This window comes from Zingiber officinale, chromosome 11A, assembly GCF_018446385.1.
Source record: "Zingiber officinale cultivar Zhangliang chromosome 11A, Zo_v1.1, whole genome shotgun sequence".
Taxonomy (NCBI): domain Eukaryota; kingdom Viridiplantae; phylum Streptophyta; class Magnoliopsida; order Zingiberales; family Zingiberaceae; genus Zingiber; species Zingiber officinale.
In genome coordinates this window covers 60,875,058-60,885,944 of record NC_056006.1, presented here as the reverse complement: position 1 = coordinate 60,885,944, position 10,887 = coordinate 60,875,058, and the positions used below count along the sequence as shown (strand labels likewise).

General features: G+C 31.6%; 1 protein-coding gene across 2 annotated transcripts; it reads left to right on the top strand.

The window, feature by feature from the left end:
• Positions 1–2,326: 2,326 nt before the first annotated feature.
• On the top strand, positions 2,327–10,197 carry LOC122031775 (nicotinamide/nicotinic acid mononucleotide adenylyltransferase-like). 2 transcript variants are annotated; one of them, XM_042590910.1, is made up of 9 exons: positions 2,339–3,438; positions 3,729–3,802; positions 4,139–4,224; positions 4,936–5,019; positions 5,259–5,343; positions 5,667–5,746; positions 8,987–9,088; positions 9,200–9,258; positions 9,799–10,197. In XM_042590910.1, the coding sequence occupies exons 1-9, from the start codon at positions 3,344–3,346 to the stop codon at positions 9,896–9,898; spliced, it is 765 nt and encodes a 254-aa protein (XP_042446844.1). In that variant the 5' UTR covers positions 2,339–3,343; the 3' UTR covers positions 9,899–10,197. The 2 variants fall into 2 exon arrangements, with proteins under 2 accessions (XP_042446845.1, XP_042446844.1); XM_042590911.1 differs by lacking the exon at positions 4,139–4,224 and having other exon boundaries at positions 2,327–3,438.
• The last annotated feature ends 690 nt before the right edge of the window (positions 10,198–10,887 follow it).

Sequence of the window (10,887 nt, the reverse complement as noted above, 5' to 3'; positions counted from 1 at the left end):
AAAAAAAATAAAGGTAGAAATTTTTTACCTCTCGAGATTGTGGGAACTCATTTCGTCTTTTTTCACTACTCTTATATTAATTATTGTCAATCTCATAGATGTGTAAAGATGTGTCATAATAAAGACGTCATTATCTTCATTCAATATCACATACATATTCTAATGTGGAGCTAGATATTGCAAGATCACATTTTGTGGAGCAATCTCCTCACATTTTCTTCTAAGATTAAGAAGCAACTCCATTAGACTGAAGCCATTAAAAATTGAAATAATATAAAGGTCTTCGTTATACTTGCAACTACCCAAAAATGAAAAATTCGAAGATCTTGATCCAGATTCCATTTCTCTAAGAAATGGAACAAAAACCTACGTCACCTAAGTAGTTGAGAAATTGCATCGGAAAACATTATACAATTTCATAATCAAATCATAACATAATACCAATTGCAAAATAAATTGAGAAATGATATACAATTTCATAACACATCATAAATGAGGAACAATATACTAATTCAAATATTATTGACCTTTATTTTTATATAACATTAGAAAATTGTCTTCAGGGAGTGGAACACACAATGTAATTTCTCAAATTCTATAACCCTTTATTAGTTGGTTCTATTTGCTTGCTCTCTCTAAAATAAAAATATCCAAGACCTAGTGTTCCATATTTTGGATAAAGAATCCATTTAATATATTAAATATCAGTAATATAAGTGAGATTTTTTTAAAAAAAAAATCATTTGTTGAATAAGTAAGTGTGATCTATTACAATGGACTACAATAGTATGATAAAAGAAATAAGTGGACTTTCATAATGTCCATGTAAAATTTAAAATGACTCCTTGTACTCACCATTTAGTTATAATTAAGGAATTCTTAAATTGAAACCTTACAAAAGAAGAAAAATAGCCCATAAGTTTCAAAATACAGAATAATTCAGTTTTCTTGCTTAAATATGAAATAGTATATTTTATGAGAATTTGATTAATATAGCTTATGTTAAGGGGCTATTTTTAAAAATAATCTTATTTATTAGATATTTAACAAAAATAACCTTTCATAATTTTAAACTCCTAAAATATTCCTGTTTTTATTTTTTTCTTCATGTTTTTTCACTAAATTATATTGAAGATATTCTCAATTATTTGCCTGGTTCAGATCATAGTTGATTCTGTCATTGCTATTAGTTTGATTTGTTCTAAATTTCATCTAACTACCATGAAATCACCTTACATTTTCTAGTTCATCATTGACTCTTAGTATTATCAAAACATAACCAATCATCTAATTCATCTTCTCATCTCAATCTCTCGACTCAAATAAAACTATACCCATTGCAGTGTTATATTCTTGCTAAGTATCCCTTTGCCCAACCTCCCAAAGTGATTATCCTCATGCAAATTCCTTTTAGCAAGAAAACACTAAACAATGATTAAAAAAACACAACAAATCAAAGTGGTTTGTGGAGATTCTTAATCCAAAACATGTCATCATTAATTTAGTGGGCACCAAAATATAACAAACCATCACCAAATAGCACAAATTTTTACACAAATCACACAACGACCCTTTGAATATCGAGAAGCCAACAAATTCAAACAATAACCAACAACAAACAAATAATGAACTGTGGAACTCGAACAAAATGCGACTAATCGATCAAAAAACTATAAAATGTGAAGCAACTCACTATTTTTCGAGGATACTGGTGAAAAGCAATGGGGTCAGACTAATAAGAGGCTTAGTGCAGGGTAAAGAAACTTCGACTCTGTTTCTTTCGTAGCTTGTTTCAGTCTCCTCGTCGATGGATTTGATCGGTCGATGAATCTCGGTGGTTAGGGTTTTACATTGTCGTTGGTGGGAATTGGCCTAAATTATGAGAAATTATAAAATAAACCTTAATATTTTAAAATTATCATATTGACTTTTATAATATAATTTGGTCCTTAAAATGTTTATATTTATTATTATTTTTTTAAAAAATATGAAGTAGGGCTGCCGGTAACTAGAGTAAAGTTATAAATTGAACTCTAATATTTTGTATTGTAATTCCCAACTCAGAGTACCGTTGATTAGGCATATTATAATCTAGGCCTTCAAATATTGTGATTCATATTTTTACATTTTTATATAACTATATTACAAATCAATTTGTATAGTTTCTATTTTTTTTCTCACATGATGAAATTTAATAGTCACAAAGTTATAAAATGGACACTTCCTATTTTAATTCTCATTTATATCTTTATAAAGTTATATTTAACTATAAAAATGATAATTTATTTCAAATTAATTTTTATATATTTCGTTCTAATCTATAATTGCAAATCATTATCTCTTCTTGAAATTTCAAGAAGCATAGGTGTATTTTGGTATAAATCCCAAAGCCATCTGCGGTTTGAACTCCACAGGCGTTTAAAAATGTCATGAGAATCATCTTCACTTCTCACTACGGGGCTTATGCCTCGAGGGCAAAAAACAAACAAGGACTAATTGGGCGCAAAAAAACAAACTATATATATTAATGTGCGTTAATGTAACATAAGGCTTTACTTTAAATTCTAATTGAAAGTTAGCATAAAAATAAGGATGACTTATTGAAATCCTTAAATTAAGGATGTTTTCAGAAAATAATATTCAATAGGGGTGTTTTTTTATGAAAACCGAGGGGGGAAATGTAATTTAGGTACAATTTGGCTACCTAGTTTGCCCAACCCATGGTCCTCGGCCCGATGGCATTCTCTTCTTCTCCCGTCGTCGCCGATCGTCGATTGGACCTCGATACCGGCGACTGATCAGGACGAAATCCAACTTCAGTTGACGTTATCATTCTCTAACTCTTGACATCGCTTCATCTACTTCGTTGGCCGGGTATGCGTTCCTCTTCCATTCCCACTTTCCGCGTTTCGGGTACCGAAGGTAGATCCCCAGCATTTGACGTACTTGTGTTGGGAAGCCTACGATACAATTCTGTTTCATGACGGCCGGTAGAAGGACAAGTTTCGTCCGTGATGACAGAAGTGGCACGACCTAAAACCCTAGTTTGTACATACATGCTGCTGCAATTCATAACTTGAAAGAAATATGATCTCATGAAGTAGGATACTATAAGATGAATCATTTCAAAAGCGAAGTTAGATGGAGAATCCTCTTCTAATCCTTGGCGCGAAAGCAAATAAGAAAATTTTCTTTAGGAGCTATTTATGTCACAAATTTCCAGTTAGAGTTACTATGTAATGTTTTTTGTGGTTATGATCCAATAGAATAGTGTGTTAAAAATCCAAAAGTTCATCTTGAGCCTTTTACTTCAATTTATTAATTTTGATTTCAGTATCTTGGCATGGATTCTGGTTTAGTTGGTGTTCCACTTCCGATGGATAAGATCTCTTTAACAAATCTTCAAGAATCAAGTGCCAATGGATCTTGCAGCCAAAGGTGTATTTTTTATGGAATATTTTCTACATATTGTTAATCAAAGAAGTCATCCTTTTTTGTGTTAAAGGATGGCAATGTTAAGCATTTTAAAGAAAATAGCTGGAGTTAGTCACAGTGGGCTTTGTCCATTGACACCCTCTCTTCGTATAATCAGATTGAAAAGATTTTCATAGCTTTGTGTCATATTTTTCTGTCTAAACATGATATTTCTCTATTAACTTCATTGAACTTTAGCCCACATGATAAGTTTATTCTATGAGTTTTTCATGCAATTAATGCCAAACTTGTAGGTGTCAGAAGTTTGTTGTTTTGTTGTCAGCAGGAAGTTTCAATCCACCAACTTATATGCACTTGCGCATTTTTGGTGAGTCTTCTGTGAAGTATACACGCACTCATGTTTGATAATTACCTTAATGAAAAGTTGAGAACTACTATATCTAGATTTTTAGCTTGAGAAGTTCTGTTCCATGTTTTTCTCGAAATTGGGTGGAGTCAGTTATTCAATTGCATGATGAAATGCATGTAAACCACTTTTTGTCTCTATCTAATATTTGCAGCATTACACCCATGTGTATATGCCAAATCCAAATTTGCTTTATGCATCTCTCATATTTTGATGTAACCAGTATTAGTAATGATGAATTGGTGGCACAAAATGTATTAGACATGACTATTTTGAGCTAATTATAAACTTTGCCAGAGTTAGCAAGAGATGTGTTGCAAGCACAAGGATTTGTCGTGATAGGAGGTTATATGTCGCCTGCAAATGATGCATACAAGAAAAAGGTTTGTGGCGCGTCAACATAGAAGTAAACTATTGTAGCAACATAGAAGTAAACTAGATCAGATGGACTAGTGTTATTTAGCATAAATTATGCATGTCTAGCATGATTTGTACATGCAATTGAACTGGAGAAAAGGTCCTTAAGTGATTACATTATTACACGAGTATCTACCTGATTTATGAAAAGCTATCACAGTCTTACTGTTATAATCAGTATATTTTGCTAAAACAAGGTCCATGCTAAAATAACTATGAACCTATGGCCTATCTTTTTTACCATGAATTGTCCATATTAATTTGGATATGGTCATGCAAATGCTTGGGCCATTGGAGATCATTTCTCAACAATTTTTTTGCACTTTACCAATAGTAGTCAAATCTTGTGCATGAAAAGCATATCCATGTTCTATATATATGGTTTCATTTCTTCTGCAGATGCTATATGTGTTCTGTAATATTTTCAATTTGATCCTTTATTTTTCCATTCCAAGCATTTTTTGTTTTGGTCTTTTGCCATTTCATTGTATCCAAAGTTAGTATCCATTTGATACTTAAAGCTAATTTAACTAATTACTCATATTTGTTGATTAAAGAAGTCAATGTACTTTGACCAAAAAAAAGATGTGAATACTAAAATGGACTAATGCTGCTATTGCTTTCATGCATATTTCTGATTTGTGTTATAGAAAGCCAATTCACTTTTACTCCTGCAGGATCTTTTGCCGGCTATGCATCGAGTTCAGCTGTGTGAATTAGCATGCAAAAGTTCTTCCTTTGTCATGGTAGATCCATGGGAGGTAATTAAAATTGTACTGTGATATTTTATTTTGTTGAAGATATTAGATGAACGATGACCTTGTGTTATGTTTAGGTTGTTTTTCGCCCCAAATCAATTTATTGTTGTTATCATTTTTCTAAAAATTTATGGTCCATTACTAGGCACATCCTGTCTGTATTATTTTCCAAACGGCCATAACACATACTGGGCTTTAATTTTTTTCAACCAATATCTTAATGATCTTTATTCACACTGTAGGCAAAACAAAACAGTTATCAGCGCACTCTTACTGTCTTGTCCAGGATACAAAATTTCTTATGCCGTAATCTTTCCGTAGGAAAAGGTACAAAGTTCCCAAATCCAATGATATTTTTGGGTTAGTCCACATAGTCTAATTTTCCTTTTTTGGTTAAGAATTTAATTTGTCGTACATTTTAACTTTCTTTTTTAACTATGCTATGTTTCTTGGTTTTTTGCTCAAGAGGATTAAAATTCTTCTTTTTTTGCACACTATATCTAACCATGTTCTTCTCAAATTCTGTGAATCTATTATATATTTTATTTGCATTTTCCAACAGACAACATAATTTCGTACCTGTATTCTAGAGCTTTAAACTCAGTCTTTGAGTTTCTTTTTAGGATTAATTATCTTAATTTTGGTTATAGAATCACTCAAAGTAATGCTTCTATGTGGATCTGATCTACTTGAATCTTTTGCTATTCCTGGAGTCTGGATGCAAGATCAGGTACATCTCATATAAAAGGGCATTCATTTGTTTTTATGCCAAATTGTTCCTCCCACTTTATTAAAAAAAACTACTTCTCTTCATCTCTACCGATTTAAATTGCATTTGAAAATATACACAAAGGGGTAATTGCTTTTTTATATACCGGGTATCTAGATCTTACAACCCAACTAATTATGGGGTAGACTTTTTGGCTTCACATTCCGTCTACTAAGTAAATTCAGGAAACGCGGTGGCTTCTAATGTGGTGCTTCAGCTTCACCAGTAGTTCAATCGCTGTAGATGCACCTTGCGCGGTGAACCCTAGTTGTTTGGGAAATGCACCCTACCTCTTACTACCAAACCAAGCCTTGGGGGACAACGGGGGAATTGCTTAGGGATTAGTTATGTGGATGGATGTTGTAAAACACATGAATTCTATCAATGTCATTGAAATATTCTGATTTTATATAAATTACTTCTTTAGACAAATGATTAGAATGAACTATCAAATTTATAAATATTCTAACAAACATTTTACTAATTCTTTGAACTCCAAAACATGTTTCCTATGTTGCTACTAAAAATTCAATGACATAGAGGTCAAGAATATAATTAATTTAATAAGGAAAATGGAAATTGTTAAATAATTGATTTTGGAAGGAGCATTAGACCTATGGTTGTAGGTAGACTCGACCATGGTTTGGAACCAATAGTTTGATAGTTCAGAACCGACGGTTTGATGGTTCTAAAGATGTCTAACCCTTAACCATAACTGTCTAAGATGGTTATAATTCACGGTTCAGAATTACTGGTTACGGTTTAGTTCACGGTTTACGACTGCTCAAAATTATTTTTGTTTTTTTTTTTAAAAATAAATATTATAAAATTTATAAAAAAATAAAAAAGAGCTTGCATTTATTTAAATTGCCTATATATCCCCTTAGGATAGGGAAATCAAAACACATATAGTTTGCTTATCTTTTTACCCTTGTTATCTTAGGAATTGACATTATCACTCACTTCTCAACTTCTGTTATCTTGCAAATCAAATTATTTCAACCGTTTAAAAAATTAAAAAAAAACTTTTGAGAGATCAGAAGAGATGGTTCCAATGAGTAAAATAGCCTTCATTTATCTTTTCTTTTCACGAGGCTTATCAATTAATAGCAGGCCTTCTTTTATCACCGATGCCATTAAACCTGATGAAACAATCCATATATCAATTTTTATATACATTGCTTGATCCTTTCCGTTCTAGATTGGAAAGATCTTATTTTCATTCTCAATCTGAAAAATCGGAATTAGAGTTAACAAAGGGAATTTCTATTGCGTTTGGAAACCAAACAACAACTATTTTAGGCATTGCTTAAGATAGTTGTGAAAGGCTTGCTCCTTCGACATAGGCCTCGTCGTTTGAGAGGTTTGATACATCTCTATCGGGAAAGAAGTTAGAATGTCTTGGTCAATGTTTTTTTTCCTTCTAGCCGCGGAGATCCAATCATCAAAATTAAGAAAAGGTCATCATGGAAGATCCAAACAGATTAATCTTGTTGGGAAGTACTGCCCAAGGAGAAAAAAAGGTCATCAAAGCATGCACCGGGCTTTAATGATGAAGAATGATAACCATCACCCTTCCATGATGTCATTTCTTCCTCATCCAATGTTCAAAAGAGAAAAAAAAGTATTTCGGTACTCTCAATCCCTTCTCCTTCCATCCCTTTCTTCTTAGAGTTGATAACTTGCTTTGTTTCACTCTTTTTTTTAGGCCAGATCCTCTAGTCCAGCATTTTCTGACTAGAAGAGGCCCTGTTCATTTATTGGTGCGGATAGACGGGACCTCATCTATTTAACAGGTGGGATCCAACCCACCCAACCAATGGATGAGCAGGGGACCAGGACTCGTCCAGGATCGATCCTGGACCAGAAGATCCCTATCACTTTTTAAATATTTTTTTTCAACTGTAAAATAAAAAAAACGGTTGAATGGGCGGTTTAAATTGCAGGTTCACAGTTATTTTGGGCCTTGAATTCCGGTTCTAGCTCATTTAACCTGGTCACCGGCCCGAGGTCTGGTCTATTTGTAGGTGGGCTCACAGGATAAGGTTTATAAGAGTGATAGAATTAATAGAGACAATTAGAAAGTAACATGACATGATACGATCCAAGTATATAAATGAGCTAGCACAAATTGACCCATTTGAAAAAGAAATATTACTTTTTTTATCATATAACTTAATTCTTTAGAGAAGTTAGTTAGTTTTATAGCTTATAAAATTATTTTAAAATTATCATTGTTTTTCTATGTTATATAGAATTTCTATTTGAAATTTGAAATGTAGCATAATCTAATTTGAAAATTAACTAATGTTCAAATAAATTGGTAGGTCAAATAAACAAACATTACAATCATTCTTTCTCACGATATGGCTAAATAAAGTACATATTAATGATATAAATGGACTTGTGTTATTTGGATATTTTTTTAGCATAATTCTTCCATTTTAATTAGTCCATTGATTGTAAGTGATAAATTGATGGGTCAAATGAACAAACATTACCAAATAAAGTAGAAATGAAGGATATATATATATGCATTTGAGTTATAAGAAGTTTTTTTTTTAAGCTTAATTCTTTCATTTTAATTAATAGTTCATTGATTGTAAGTGAACTAAGGTTAAATGATGCTATTATTGTTTCTTACACATTAGAAAAGATGACCGCATTTGAGTTATAAGAAGTTTTTTTTAAGCTTAATTCTTTCATTTTAATTAATAGTTCATTGATTGTAAGTGAACTAAGGTTAAATGATGCTATTATTGTTTCTTACACATTAGAAAAGACGACCTAATTGAATATGCTCATTAATGATAGAGAATGATGTAAACTATGTATTAAATTTAATTAGAATTTTGAATTTGTAATTGATTTTGATAATTGTACTATTATAAGTGTCATGAAGTTTGGTATTTTTTATTTGGTAGAATTTCTTTTAATTTAGTTAGAATTTTATGTATTTGGATATATTTTTTTTATTTTGCTAAGATTTTATATTTCCAAATCATATTCAATTTATTTCCTAATTGTGAAGTCCTAATAGATAAGTGGACATCTCCTACCAGTTTGTTTAATTTTATTTTCCAAAAGTAGTTGGGTTGGAGCCTTTAAAAAGACTCGAACTCCATTCACTTTGGCTATCAGTTATTGAGTGGTTAACTTGTATGAACAATAAAATGTTAACATTGTTACCCATCCTTCCAGGTCAGAACTATATGCGAGGACTTTGGTATTGTCTGTATACGCAGGGAAGGGAAGGATATTGAAAACATAATATCTGCCAATGAAATTTTGCAGCAAAATAAGGTACGTATTTTTATCAAACCTTCAAATCCTTTCCTAAAGTAAAATGTTCAATAAAAGTTCCTTGTGAATCTGTGCCCCCTACTAAATATGCATATTTGTTGTTGTTTCCAGAGTAATATTTTCTCAGTAGATGAAATTGTACCAAACCAGATTAGCTCAACAAGATTGAGGTAACCTAGTTTATCTTGCTCATATTCCAAATACCCAAACTGAAATGCTTAGTTATGAACTTTCTTGTTTCCATTTCGTGATTAAAAAAAAATACCCAAAATTTTTCATAATATTATTTTTCTTATTTTCAGAGAAAATTAAACATCTTCTCTGGAAAATATAAACAAATAATTCATTATAATAATGTCAAATAAGCTGGTGACAAATATTTTTTTTATTTTTTTTCAATTTTCAAATTCATTTGTTATGGTAAATTTGGAAGCTGAAAACATAAATGGGAAAATTTTAGAATGGAACGAGTTACCTGATACTTTGTCCTTTCATTCTTATTTTCTTTTTCTACTTTTATTCCAAAATGAGAACTTTAGTTAAGATAAACTCATCATTGTAGCAAAATGACAAACTCATCATGATGGTATTGATGATTTGATTCAAAATGAGAGTACTTTGGCTGTCAACCCGTGTAATCCGTACACGAACAACTGGCTGCTTGGCTAATCCAGCAAACAAGATCTAATAATTTCTCTTTTTATTTTCAGGGAATGCCTTAGGAAGGGACTCTCAATTAAGTACCTAACTGCCGACGAAGTCATTGATTACATCAAAGATCAAAAGCTTTACACAACTGGTTCTACTTGATATTTTTTTAGATCCTCTCAAGCAAAAGATGGTGAGAGATGGACCAGAATAATGTTTTTTCACCCAGTTGAGGTGGCATGCAAACGCAGTAGCAGATATGGCCCCTTTGATCCACATGGGAGAATTCTCAATAAACCGTTGATGAAATAATTTCCTTAGAAATTTGTTTCAATGTTGTAATCGGTTATTATGTTATTTTATTTATGAAATGTCAACTTATAAGTTGACAAAATGTGAAACTAGTGTAACGCAGAAAATGAGTGCGATATTGACAAAGTTATCTCCAAGTTTGATGCTAATATACTGCGTTGGATTAGAAGCATAGAATCGGATGAATTTGTTGTTTCGGGAATGGCATGAAAGGCAATGTATAGCCTTTTATTTATTTATTGTTAGATTTACTTATGATTTAGGAGGGGAGGACGTAACGATAAAATTATTATCATATGATTAAAAGGTCATGAATTCGAATCTTGGAAATAGTTTTTTGTAAAAAGTAGGTAAGACTATGTAGATCTTTTTCCGAGACTTCATATGACGAGAGTTTCGTGCATCAAATTGTCTTTTTTATCATTTTGAAAGAACTAGGGAACTTTTCATGAGCCCCGGGCTATGGTTCAGTGGTGTGCTTTAAGCACACCTTAACTTTTTCATACATCCAAGATTTAAAACTTAGGAGCGGAATAAATTCGTTTCACATTTGAACCATTGGAATCATGTGGATTGTTATTTGTGCTTTCACAATTATTCGGGGCGGTGGATAATTTTTGTAGAACTGAATTGATTATCTTATTAGGGGAAAAAAATAAAGTGTCAGGAATTTTGAAAGAACCAGGATAAATTATTTTTAAAATTTGAGATCTTTTTATCTAAGTTCATTTCAATAATTTTTAGCAAATACATGGGTGCTTATAATTAAATTAGTTAAATACATGTAAATTTCAACATAAACTTGATTAGGTATCAATATGTAACAAAAATTCAAAGTA